Consider the following 13,354-nt stretch of genomic DNA (forward strand, 5'->3'; position numbering starts at 1 on the left):
TTCAACGTTTAACGAAGAAACATGGCCTCCAAAAAATTGTCCTACATTGAAAATTTATGATCGATTTCGGTGGGAACATGTTACCGTTACATAATAAAGGAGACAGATGAAAATTTTCGGGGACAGGACGGTCGAGATTCGCGCAACGAGAATCCGTCTATCTGAGAAGGGTTGACGGTCAGCGTGAGGAGTAAAGATCGCGGGGAAAGTAAGTAGCAGAGTTACCCATTACCGCTGGTACGCACGGTTCCTTTCGATTTGACACACGATATTAACCACACGGGTCTTTGGCCTGTTCTATACATTTACAGGTCAGATTTTCATATAGATTCGTAGCGAGGACCGAAGTGCGCATCGATTTTCCCATCGTGGCAACGTTCGAGCCGCGTTTACGTCAATTTTTCCGTAAGACGTCGCTAAAGATCGATACACGGCGAAATTCGCGTGTCTCGATCGTGTAGGAAAAGTATCAACCTCTTTCGTACACATCCAAGTTACGCGACATTCGTCTAATGAGACCCGATTTCCTCCGATTTCCTCCGGTAAAGCGAGATACAATGTGAAAGGTGTTGAAGGTCAACGACAAAGTGGGATTTAGTTGAAAGAAAGGGGTGAATTAGTTGAAGAAAGTTGGACAACGAAGATACGACGGTGATTCGATGTAAGATGCGAAAGAAACGACATGTAACAAGATGTAGGTATACTTTGTCGGCTTACTTTTCTCGGTGGTGGTTGCATGCTGGACGAGCGGCCTGCTCTGCAGCCTCACCGCTGGCAGCCCGTTTTACACCGTCCGCCGGGGAGGGGTGCTCTGTTGTTTTCGTACGCCTCACCCGACACAATATTACACACGCTACCACCCTCACTGCTTGCGTGTTCGTACGCTACTGATCTCCTGTCCTCGACTGAGCTAGCCTATTTATTGATCGTACACGCGCCTGCGTTCTCTCAACATTATACATCTTCGGGATCTCTCATTCTCCTTTTCTCCCGACCTTTTCCGATCTATCTCCTACAATTTTCATTCCTACCAAAAATTCGGTATTTTATCGACTGACATCAACGAAAATTTCCCTCTTTCCGACACCGTTCACTTCCCTTATCTCGCCTTTGTTTCGCCTGACGTTCCATTCCTTCTAGACGTTTCACACCTGCAAAAACAGGGATTACTTTTCTTTCGATGATTTTCAGATGTAAGGAAGTACGTTTAAGTACGTGAAAATAGAAAAATGCTAAAATTATACATTGTTGTATTACATTGATTGAAGTAGTAGTAGTAGGTAAATGAGAAGACGCAGAGACTCGGAAACAGTATTCAACTTTATTAATCGTATAAAACGGGAAAGTGCTTTTTTGCAAATACATACCAAACAAATTATTATTTCGTATTTGACGTGTAATTATTAAGAAACGTTTAACGTTACATACAAAATTGAAAAAGTCGCAGCGAACATTTTTTTAAACTAGTTTGAACATCCACAAGATGCGATAACTTCACTATACATCATTTTGACTGGGTCAAAATCAGACTTGCCTAACCCACGGAAAATCTCTTCGTACCTTTGTTCGAACCGCATTTTATATTCAAGCAATTTTATTACACTAATATCGATTACTTTATAAAAATATGGAAAACACGAAGATTTTCTCCTTAGAAAATCAACGATTTTAAGCCTTGATTTTCCGATTAAATAAATTTGTGAGATAAGCGAGTCTAACTAAGTTTAGAAATTGACGCAAGAAGAATACAGTTCATAAATACTTGGTAATCGATTTTCGTGCCTGTTCAGTCTCGTATCTACGATCGACGTTCATGATAACTCATCAGGCGGTATCGATCCAAGATCGTGATCGGTAGGTAAACCTATGGCACCTTCGACGTCGGCATCCGAACCGACTGGTAGCACAACTTCTGGTTGAGGCACTGGTTCTGCTGCTTGCAAAAGAGCAATTGCTATTGGATTTCCACCGGCGTCTAGTACAGGGTCAGCCGTTGCTTCCGCGAGATTCGTCACGGATTTCGACTTTACGCATTGAAAATCCACGTGCCGACTTTTCGCTTCTTCCTTCTCCCAGGACATGTGAATAAATGGTCTTTGCACGTAATTGTAAATTACTTCGGCACGACCTCCTGCTCTCTTCTTGATTTTTTCTTTGTACGTAGGATAACCTTCGATTCCTAAGCGAATTTTTTTCAGTCCGCGTTCCTTCATTACTTGTTTAGCTACGTCTCTATTTTCGATGTATTTAAAAAACCGATACATCGCAGTACTGTTAACAGCTGTTAATAGACAAAGAAACATTTGTGTTAGGGACATGCTTATTTTAACGTGTAATAAATCGTACATTTCTTAATGAAGAGAACGAGTCTCGATATAACCAATAAAGTGTTATAGAGTACGGCTGAGATAATTATCGATTTTCTATTTTATATATTCAATATACCATAGCAAGGTCGTGTATTTTGAACCTTGATATTGTAAAGAAAGCTAACTTTCACACACTTACTCTGTGAATATTCTTCTCCCATTTGTGGAGGATATTCCTCGTCCCAGTCGACGATGTCATCCTCCAATAAAACTACAATGTGACATTCGCGATCGCCTCTACGTGCGCTGTTCACCATCAGGGGCAATATCAAATCTTCGAGGAATACTTCAAATTGGCAGCGTGCTCCTTCGTTAGATAACTCGTGTAACAATCCCCCTACGATAAATTATCTTACTTCTAGAGCTCCTATCGTTACTATAATGCCGTACTATCATTGTAGGGAAGTAGCGTATGCATTTCATCATTTTTTATACCCTAAATTGTATGAAAAACTTACAATTTTTACTTACTTAAATTTTGACATTTTACTGTACTAGCGTCGAACGGAACAAGAAGATAATCGCAAGCTTCTCGTAATTCTTGAACTGCAACTGTTGGCGGACATCGAATTACTCCACCTTTGTAATAATCAAGAATAGCTCTAAACACCATGGCAGATATACCGTCTGCAACTTCATATTCACCGCGTTCATTTGGTTGGGCGTATTCAACACCGGAACTAAACATTCTACCTAACATTGTATTTGGATGTGCAGTGAACAGTGCAGGATCAACGATAAATCTGAAAACAACCATTTTTTTTTTACGTTAACGTGTAATTACATCGGTACTTAAAATTGTATTCTATGATATTTACCTAGTATTATCGACGATAAGAGTAATACGTTCATCGCTAGCCTGTGGATTACTGATACCAGTAATAGACCCGGATGACGGTAAATTGTCTCTACTTTGACATTGTTGAGTTTTTCCAACACCAACTCCAGAGCACACTCTGAAGAAAAATATGTTCTAAGTGACTACTGATGATCACTTAATATTAATACCTACATAAAACAAACGAATTATGACTGATAAACATACAAAGCAATGCAGAGTGTTGGATAAAAGTGTGTATGACACCTACCTCTTGCATAATGATGCCTGGACTCTTGTTTTAATAATATAAGAAATAAAAATAGAATCCACAAAAGTATAAAATAATGAAGTACTTTATACTACCAAACATTAGCTTGAAGTTATTAAATATTTTGAGAAAATAACAATACAACAACTATTTTTGCAGTCTTCCATTCATTTGTTAATATTACCTGTTTTGTTGATTAACACTAGTGTTTTGCCTGCCAGAACTGAAGGAATGACAGTGCCTTTCATTGCTTCCATCCCTTTGTACCAAACAAGATTTTGGTTTGGAAGAGCCACCACAACTACATGCAAAACAACGACATTACCTTTCTAATGTCTGCATTCGACAACAAGCATTGTGTACTACCTACTGATTCTAATACAATAACTAACTGCAATTAGTGAATAAGTGTATGTACATACAAATTTTATTATAACAGTAGCTCAATTAAAATTTAGGCTTTCAGGTGTGTATTTTCATTCTTTTACTGTTATAACATTGTTCTTTCCAATAAAAATATAAACCAATAAGCTAATAAGATCTAATGATGTCACAGACAGTTAATGTAGTATGATTAAAAAATATATATAATTATATGATGTGAAGTAAATTTTATGAAAATGATAAATATGTTTAGCAGTATGAAATATGTAATGAATTGTTGTACTTTAGTACACTGCTCTTTAATTTATTTAACATTGAAGTGTAAAAGAGTAGAATTAACTCTTAATTTAAAAATTAATCGACATGCACAACATTCTGCATTACAACATCCTTAGATACATGCTACATTTTAAACATGTAATTGTTAAAATAGAAGTTTTAAAAATATAATAACTTACAGATAACATTATAACATTATTACTCATCTAAATGTATCTGTTTTAGTGAGCTAAGAAATTAAACTAGTAATGTAAAATATCTAAAAAATCTAAAAATATCTAAAGTATGTTTCCTTTTGTTTAATAATAAACATTATACTTATTTATGCCTTTTGTGTAACAAACATAATACCTCATTCTATTCTTATAAATACGATGTCGTCCTCTGCCACCTGATTCTTTGTCTGTTTCTGTATCACTGCTACTATCTTGAATATAATTTAAACGTTCTGCAGGATTTGACATCTTGGACCAGCTGTAAAAAATAAAATAAAAATTAAAAGTGAAGTAGTTAAGACAATGAACCATGCAACATACAAGGTTGAAGTTATTTTATACTTGTCTTTAAACAATTACTTTATTTTATTTTTAAGTAACTTATTAGGTGTCCTGCCAATTTTATTTCTAATTACATTTATATTTATAATTCTATATTATTAATTTTAACGAGTACAAAAATACTTGAATGATGCAAAGATTATGCAGTAAAAGTCATATTAAAAGTATACAAGTTTGGAGTACTTCAAAAATTACCGTTATAGTTTTTGTTTATTGGCTTTACGGATATAAATAATACGCAGAAAATATGAAAAAAAAAAGAAACAAACAATTGCATAGTTTATTTTTTAAATGTTAAATACAACGATACTGGACGACACATAGAGTATTAACGTTACAATAATAATTAAAGACAAGCTATTGTTGCAAAATTGTACAACATTTTGTTGTATATATTTGCATTCTTCAAAAAATACATGTGTGCAAATTATACATTTTAAATACTTACAAATTAGACACTGACAAGTACCATCCAAGTTTCTTCAGAAGCCAGCTGGCTGATGTGCAAATTTCCAAACCGCACGAATGAAAGTTAACCTGATCTCTTCTTTTGACGGAAAGTTGCATTCCAAACTGATGAAACAGATAATGCGAAACACCTCGGTCATAGATGACAATTCGTTCCGACAGGCGTTGCCCGAACTTTACATTACATCAAGTTACGAGAACCTATTATATTACAATTAAACTAAAATAAACGATCAACGTCCCAGGACCATATTATTATATTCTATAAAGGGATTTTACAAGAAAACTGTTTCAGTTGTTTATTATATTTTTTATATATCGTAAGATATCCAACGTAAAAAACTTTTTGAAATCACAAGAATTCGCGCCACGATGATCTAGGTGTCTCTTTTGATAACTTGAACAAAGATTCGTATCTAGTTTATATAAATTTAATGATATTTGTAAGATCCGTAAATAAGTATTAGTAAACAAGTCTAGGATTCGATTTAGATACTACTTGTAGGTTATACTTATGTGCAATTGTTGTGTTTGTAATGGTTACAATGTAAAATAATCGTACACAGGTTTGATACTTGATACAAAAATGTTTGTAAAATATATTAGTGCAGTGACTTGTATTGCCTGTTTTTTATATACTTTTTATATTTTATGCAACTTAACATATTTTTTATCAGCCCATGATGAAAGTAAAGAAACAATTATTTCATTAAAAAAGGGTAAATGATAACAATTTTAATAGCACTAATAATTTTGTAGCTTCTTCAAATATTATTCAAAGATGAATAATGGTTTATATTTAGGACTCATAATATATTATCTTATAAATTGATATTACAGATGAGAGCATTGAGTCTACATTATGGTTGCTAATAATAAATATGTCCCTACTAAGCATTTTTATGCTGCAACATTCTCTTATGGCTACCGAGTTTGTGAAACATTTATTTTGCAAACTACATATGGATTACATGGAAAGAAGTATTTATAATATTGCTAGTGCCATGACTCTTCATTTACTTTTTAGTAAATGGCAAAACATTTCATCCACTGTATTATGGGAAGTTAATACATCTTCTAATAATGTTTTATGGTTCACATTTACCGCTTTCCATGTGTTGGCTTGGTCAATAATTTACAGTGGATGTTTAATGATGGATATATCTGAATTAGCTGGAATAAAACAAGTATATTATAAATTTTCATTCAGGCCAAGTCCCATGGTAATGAAATCTAAAGACTTACTACGTTATTACTCACATATGAGACATCCAAGTTTTACAGGATTCCTTATAGTTCTGTGGATATACCCTTACATGACGTAAGACATACTTAAAATGTTAACAGTGTATTACAATACTTTGAATTTTAAGAAAAAATAAATGATTAATATTTCATGCTCTATAGATTGGACAGATTATTATTGGCATCAATATTCACATTCTATATGGCCTTGATGTGGACTATTGACAAGGACGACTATAATTATCATGCTAATCTTGTGAAAATAAAGCAAACAGAATTGTTTTGATATTTGTTTGTATATGTTGCTTTATATTTTCAACTTTTGTGTTCATTAAGTTTAAGTTATGCTCTCAGTTATGTTAACATTTTTTTAAGAGCTTTATGTTGTAAAGTATGTATATAACATAGATATAAATATATAGAATTGTAAATTTGTGTAGTACTGAATTCTTAATTATTGTATCAGATAAAGCATAGGGAGCTTAGTCTATAATTTCAATTAAAAGGGCTGTTCCTTTTAATATCCAATATGATTGTTCTTTTGCAGATGGAAGTAAAACAGGAACAACAAAATTTGTACTATGTCCAGTTGTAGACAATACACCTGCTCGTACTGCTGTTTTATACAAAGGACTAATATATCTTGGATCATCTTTTGGTAATTCCAATACTGGATTTATATGTATAACTGGAAGTATTGGATGCATTTCACCTTAAATAGGCAATTTAATTATATTTTTCAGATAGTGTATTATTTCATCGGTATTTTAGATATTTCGTAAAATTAATATTTCACCTATATTTGCATCCACTAAAAACATGGATTCAAAATCCCATTTACCAGCATCAATGAATAATCCATGTATTAGAACTCCATCTGTTGGTACTTGTAAATTTTTATATATTTCCATTACCTAAAGTATTATATCCATTATATCAAATAATTTTTAAAGTAAATTGAATTTTTCTAAATTGTTTTAAAATATGTGTAATGAAGAAGACCTCCTGTTTAGTCTTTTTGTGTTCTATTTCAATTTCTTCTTGATCAAGTATAGTTTTGGTAGGAATAAAGTCTAATTTTAGATGATCAATAGGTATATTATATTTTCTTGCATAAGTTTGCAACATGCCAGTTAAAAATCCTTGTGGAAAAGATAAACCCGAAATCCAAAAAGAAACAGGTTTTGTATCAATTAACCAAATCTGTAATATGTAATAGTTACTAAACTGCTTATTCAAGCTTTTTAAGGATGGATAAACGTTCACAGCATGCCACATTTGTGGTACCTAATTTATACAATTATAACGTTAAAAGGAGTTTCAAAAATTGAAATTTTTAGCAAAAATTTATGACAGAACCTGATTATTGACCAGAGCCATAAAGACGTTTTCTAATTCTTCAGACATAACAACGAAACCTTTGATGGCTCGCTGCAGATTTTCTATCGAGTCGTGTATCTTCTTTAAGAGTAAATTGTATCTATCTACTTCGTGAATAAGGACAGTAGTTAAGGACGGAAGTCTTCCTACCGAATCTCTCTGTAAAAATTCTATAGTATCACCTGTTTTAAAAGTATTCATTTTATAAAGTTAGATTTGTCGCTTACAATCATATGACTTGGACTACATTGTGTTGAATCTATTTTCAACTGAATTCTTTCCTGGATCATGTCTGCAATTTCGTATACTATTTCCGAACTAGATTTACCTTCTTCGGCGGCAGACTCTTGTGGTTGCACTTCCAGAATAGTGTTCGTGATGAATTGTGCTTCTTTCAACTGGCATAGTTACAGTTGCATAAATATTTGAAATAGCCATTAAAGTGCATGTACAAATTACTCTACTTTTGTCAAACTGATTTTGATTACCTGATAAGAAATATTCGCGTTTTCATGCATACCAAAAATTTCTGGATCATCGATTATAGGAAAAGTTTCTACAAAATCCTTGTATTTTTGTAGAGTTGTATAAATGGGACAGTAATATTTTCCAGATGGTGAATAAATATAATCTACGTCGTTTTATGTTAGTAAAAATAATGAACACACTACCAAATACGACATATGTATACATATGTATGTGTGAAAGTTACTTACTAATATTCAAAGTCTTAGGAGAAACGAACATATCTAAAATTGTTTTCATACATCTCAAATCCCAACTATCTGTAACTCTACCTCCATAAGTGATTTCACCTAAAACGAACATACAACGTTTAATACATTTGATATTTACAAAAAAAGTATCTGTAAAGTATATTTCGTAAACCTGTAGTGTATATTAACGCGTTCCAAGGTATTTGAGCGCGTACACAGAATAATTTCAAATTCAACAAGCAACATTCCCTATCGCTGTCGTTAAATTCGTACAGAATATTCCATCCTAGAGGCCCAAATTTTTTCCTTTCCTGGATAATTGCGTGAAAGAAGCAAACTCCGAATATAATTCGACGCCAGCTCTCCCCCAAGTCTGTGCATTCAGATAAGACGTTCCAATTCTATCGATGATTCTTCGATTATTAATATTCACGTTGGTTTCTTACGGTGATACTCGAAAAATTCCTCTTCTAACTCGTACAACGCTCTCTTGATATTAGCTTTCAGACCTTTCGGTGGTTCGTTGGTAACTTTAACAGAATTCTGAAGAACGGACACCGGGAAAGAGGTACTCGGCATCGAACTCAGATATATTCGGAAGTCAGCGTGAATTACTCCTTCCGGTTCCTCGGCGATTTCTATCACGAGCTGTTCCATACTGATCATCCACGAAGTGGCTAGGTGACAATTTTGTAGAAAGACCCATCTACCTTCTACGGTGCCCTTTCTCAGGTGTCCTTCTGCAACAGGACCTTGACCCTGTCCTAAAGAAATCGAGTCGTACCTGTTGGAGAAGCCCATTTCGTTTGCGAATTTCTGAAAGGCGCTGAAAGGATCCGATCCAGTTGTGAGTATAAACACCAGTGGTATTTTATTCGATGTATCTGCAAATCTGAAGAGATTTAATTGGTAAATTGAATTTCCAGTTTTGAAAGCATTTTTATATTTTTTCTTAGTTCTCCATGCATACAGAAGTTGCAAAGCTGCCATAGGTGATTCCACGAATTTCTGGCCAAGATTTGTCGCCACGTAGGCTGTGATTGCAAAAATCAATTTCTCCTCTTTCAGAGCTTTTAATAACATTAATTTCTCAATGTCTGTTAATAATTTATTCCAGTCATGGGTAGCTATTTTGTTATTCGTAGGAATTACGTTAATTTCCTGAAAGGATAGGCAGAGTTTTATTTATCATTAAGATGGAAACGAAGATAAAATACTGATATATTACTTCAGTGAAATATCCAAGAGTTAACGTGATTTTTTTAAACGTGTCACTTAAAATGTTTTTGAAGCTTTCGAATGTGGAAGCTAGATAATGTACTGAATTCCACGTTTGGACCGTCAGAGTTGGATAATCCGGCATCTCTTCCTGTTAAAAATTAATATTAAGCGTGTTAGAATATTGAAAAACGTCAGTTTTGATTCTTCTATTGAAAATATAATTTACCAAGGCAATTGTCGTCGGACCTCGTAACATAAAATTCCACTGCGCTTTGGCCACGATCTCTTCATTCATATGTATTGCAATGTTAAGCATGAAACTGTATATCAATTTATGTTTTTCGAATAAACCTCGTGAAACGTTTGTATAAACGGCCAACGTTATTTCGTTCAGTAATGTTTTTAAACGTTCTTGCAAATTCTTTTCTTTTTCGGTCGTGTCAATTACCGTGTTAAATACCTGAAGAGGAAGGAAAAGAAATAGAAGAAAGTTAAACGCGAAAGTTGAATTATTCATCGTGTAATTATTCACTTGGTTGAAGTATTTCAACGAGAACTGGTACATCGGATCTATATTTGCAAGGTTTGCGACTACGAAATACAAGACTGATCCACGATTCGCAACCGATCGATATTTTTCGCGTGCGACAGATATCTTTTCTTCGGTCGCTTCACTCTCGACTAATCTTGTTGCAATAATCGCGGATGTTTCCTTGCTGTCGTTTAAGGTTTCTATCAGTTCTTCGTTGTCCAATATATCATCACCTGCGCCGTACAGTAACGTCAGTATTCTGTCTTCGATGCTTTGCAGTTGCCCTTTATCAGCGTTGATCTTCATTATCAAGTCGTTTCTCATTGTTTCCAAGTCTGGTCTCTCGAGACGTACCACGTCCCTAACGTAAAGAAACGAACGATATTTTAACGTTAAATTAAAATTGTATTATTTTAAAAGTGTAAAGGTAGCATACATACGCGAGTAATTGTTCTTCAAGACCTCCCATAGTTACGGTAAAATTGACTATTGTCACCTTAATACAGATTTCTGGTAGATAATGAGGATTTGCGATTTTGGTGGTGATGTAGAGTTTGAAATTTTGATCGTACTCGACATCTGTGTCGCCGAATCGTATTAACATTCTACCGCCCTGAATTAAATAATATTTCACAGTCGCTGTATCGTGTTGTTTAAATTTGATAAAATTTTCTATATGTGTATATATACTAGCATGAAAGTTTGTCTAAGCAAGATGGGTTCCAAACTAGGATCCAACACTTCTCCCACTTCCTGAATTAATACAGAAGTTCCGAGTCTTATGGCCGCTTCTAGTATCCTCATCAAATTTACATCCGTCAATTTGCATACTTTCAAGTTGTTATTTTGTTCCATGTTCTTTATCCACCTATTCGCCTTAACGAAATATATAAAGCTGGCTTGAAGAAACAAGATTAAACTCGAGCAATTTTCTACACTGCCGGATAATCACCTGTTCTTGAGGATCGATCATTAAAGGCCAGCGACTCGATTGCGTTACGAAGATTGCATTTTCCGTGCTGACTTTATCTCGCGGTAAACCGTGCGTGTTCCAAAGGCGAATCTCGTAAGCATCAGCTAATATTGTGATCAGATTGTAGTTTTCTGTAGTCTTGATGTCGTACTGTTTGCAACTGGACAACCAAGTGTGTACCAATTCTTCTCTGTACTCGTTCGTAAAAGCGCCTAGATAAGCAAGTGCTCCAGCAGCTACCAGAGTATCACCGGTCAGATTGATCATTTGTTTGTCGAATCCCTGAACATTCCAAAGCGGAGATTAATTACTTATCGTCCGTTATATCGAATTTTTCGTTAAAAAATGTATGTTTATCGTCGTACGCGTGTCGACTCTTCCCATCGAATTCGTTCGTCCACCAACGCAGATGTCAGCCGTCCAGATCGATTCAATCTTGCCTCTGCCAGTTCCATTTCAGCTTCTAACTTGTTCAAATTTTTCACAGCTGCATCGTACTGCTTCTCCAATTCTTCGATCTTGCTCTCCACCTCCGCGAGTTCTTGCTGTTTCAAAGCAAGAAGTTCTTCTATCGCCTGTAACTCAGCTTCAGCTTGCTTCAGTCTGTGTTTTTATAATCGTTAACGACATGTGTTTTATGTAGTAGAAGAAATCTGTTTGTTCTTTACTACGAACACTGTTTCGAGTTACCTTTGTCGCTTTGGTTCGACCACTCTGTATATCTTGGCGTAGCCGTCGATCGCTCTTACCCAGATACACATCGATTTGCAAGCTTTACTTTGCCTAGCCACCAGGTCTGGTCGAAATTCTGGGTGCTTGATATACTGCTGTAGCTTATCCAGAAGTTTGTCGCTTATATCGTCTTTTGGATAAGCGATTAAACGATCAAGAAAGTGTATGTCGCCCAGTACTAACTTCGCGCTCGGCCAATCCGTTCTATCGTAAAAGTTTATCGTAGTAAATGCAGTATATTTCTTTTTCTTTTTAATTTACGAGACTCACTTTTCACCTAACAACACATTCACAGCTTCCATGACGAAACGAACCAAGTGAGGAGGCTTGTTGAACACACGAATCTCGTTGATGTCGTTTTTATTCAACGCTTCCAGTGCTTTTTGAGCCTCGAGCAAAGCTGGAATTGCTGCTTCCAAGTCTTTCCTAGCGTCAGCTTCTAAAATCGTCGTTTCTTCAGCTTTCCTCTGATAAATAACAATAACACTTTCGAGACATGTTTTCCTATAGAAATATTCGTTGGACGATCGCTTGTTAGTCGTACATACTTGTGCTACCGCCTCTTCAGCAGTTACGACGTGTTTCACTTTATCGCATTCGACTTGCTGCTTCGCAATGATTTTCACCAATTTCGACACCTCGTCCGTGCTTACTTTAAGCTTCGGAGCAAGAATGGTCAATTGTTCCTTCATTACGGTCACCATCTCGTTAGTCTCTCGAAGTTTCTGTTTGAGTTATGAAAGCACACGGTGGTTTCGAAGCGTTTACTTTGAAAGAAAGTAGCTCGAACACTTACACTGAGACCGTTGAAAATTTTACTTCTCAGTAACAATATTTCCTTCTTCCTTCTTTCTAGAGTTGATTGAAACAGCTTTAAAAGTTCCAAGTAGCTGCTCGGTGTAGTGTAGTACCTTCGACGCATTTCCACGAAGAATCGAGTTGTCACTTCCTCTACTGTCTGTAATTTTCCGTGATTTTCTTTGTAATCTGGTCATCAATCCGGACACTACTGTGTTACAGTCGTTGTAGTTTATTCGAATAGTATAGGATACCTCGTGGATTAACACGCAAATGAAACTAAGGGCAGCTAGCTTTCCCGGATCGTCCGGAACAATTGGAGTTAATGAATTTTCTGCTACTGACAAAAGGGCATCGTTTGGCCACTTTGTAAACCAATCGATAGTGCAGCAATTTACCAACGATGGAAACATGCGACAACGGCGTCTGTTAGAGCAGTTAATTGCAAATGAATGAGGGTTTAGCGATAATGTACAGAGTGATTAGTGGTAAAGGACTGACCTAAAAGAGTCACCTATAGGACTCATGCAGATCATTAGGTGAAGCTGATTCCTCACCCTTCCGATAAAAAATTGATAAATCGCGTCTCTGTTTCCTTCGTGAATACCTACC

General features: G+C 35.4%; 3 protein-coding genes across 3 annotated transcripts in view; 1 reads left to right on the plus strand and 2 right to left on the minus strand.

Annotated features, from left to right (window-relative positions):
* LOC108575790 overlaps positions 1 to 5,244 on the minus strand; it is a 12,349-nt gene extending 7,105 nt beyond the window's left edge. Inside the window, 7 exon segments of the mRNA XM_017938683.1 lie at positions 1,810 to 2,281; positions 2,509 to 2,706; positions 2,841 to 3,112; positions 3,188 to 3,325; positions 3,642 to 3,758; positions 4,472 to 4,594; positions 5,126 to 5,244. Of these exon segments, the coding sequence (XP_017794172.1) occupies positions 1,810 to 2,281; positions 2,509 to 2,706; positions 2,841 to 3,112; positions 3,188 to 3,325; positions 3,642 to 3,758; positions 4,472 to 4,594; positions 5,126 to 5,244 (1,439 nt within the window).
* A 487-nt stretch (positions 5,245 to 5,731) lies between these two features.
* LOC108575867 (nurim homolog) lies at positions 5,732 to 6,676 on the plus strand. The gene is made up of 3 exons (XM_017938780.1): positions 5,732 to 5,864; positions 5,986 to 6,466; positions 6,553 to 6,676. The coding sequence occupies exons 1-3, from the start codon at positions 5,732 to 5,734 to the stop codon at positions 6,674 to 6,676; spliced, it is 738 nt and encodes a 245-aa protein (XP_017794269.1).
* A 196-nt stretch (positions 6,677 to 6,872) lies between these two features.
* The window catches only part of LOC108575780 (dynein heavy chain 6, axonemal-like), a 17,777-nt gene continuing 11,295 nt past the window's right edge, over positions 6,873 to 13,354 (minus strand). Inside the window, 23 exon segments of the mRNA XM_017938673.1 lie at positions 6,873 to 7,102; positions 7,187 to 7,304; positions 7,393 to 7,677; positions 7,750 to 7,940; positions 8,009 to 8,168; positions 8,259 to 8,401; positions 8,487 to 8,585; positions 8,659 to 8,859; positions 8,933 to 9,378; positions 9,457 to 9,647; positions 9,715 to 9,855; positions 9,934 to 10,167; positions 10,240 to 10,600; positions 10,680 to 10,852; positions 10,930 to 11,115; positions 11,192 to 11,494; positions 11,578 to 11,815; positions 11,903 to 12,148; positions 12,215 to 12,411; positions 12,493 to 12,669; positions 12,741 to 12,902; positions 12,997 to 13,168; positions 13,244 to 13,354. The exon segment at positions 13,244 to 13,354 is cut by the window's right edge and continues 10 nt beyond it. Of these exon segments, the coding sequence (XP_017794162.1) occupies positions 6,873 to 7,102; positions 7,187 to 7,304; positions 7,393 to 7,677; positions 7,750 to 7,940; positions 8,009 to 8,168; positions 8,259 to 8,401; positions 8,487 to 8,585; positions 8,659 to 8,859; positions 8,933 to 9,378; positions 9,457 to 9,647; positions 9,715 to 9,855; positions 9,934 to 10,167; positions 10,240 to 10,600; positions 10,680 to 10,852; positions 10,930 to 11,115; positions 11,192 to 11,494; positions 11,578 to 11,815; positions 11,903 to 12,148; positions 12,215 to 12,411; positions 12,493 to 12,669; positions 12,741 to 12,902; positions 12,997 to 13,168; positions 13,244 to 13,354 (4,765 nt within the window).

Source organism: Habropoda laboriosa, unplaced genomic scaffold (assembly GCF_001263275.1).
Source record: "Habropoda laboriosa isolate 0110345459 unplaced genomic scaffold, ASM126327v1 scaffold243, whole genome shotgun sequence".
Taxonomy (NCBI): Eukaryota; Metazoa; Arthropoda; class Insecta; order Hymenoptera; family Apidae; genus Habropoda; species Habropoda laboriosa.

What these genes read in the sequence shown, in the direction of transcription:
- LOC108575867 (XM_017938780.1), top strand. Translation starts at nt 5,732, where the DNA reads ATGTTTGTAAAATATATTAGTGCAGTGACTTGTATTGCCTGTTTTTTA. An exon ending in AATTATTTCATTAAAAAAGG is followed by an intron (nt 5,865 to 5,985) that starts GTAAATGATAAC and finishes TTGATATTACAG; the next exon opens with ATGAGAGCATTGAGTCTACA. An exon ending in TGGATATACCCTTACATGAC is followed by an intron (nt 6,467 to 6,552) that starts GTAAGACATACT and finishes CATGCTCTATAG; the next exon opens with ATTGGACAGATTATTATTGG.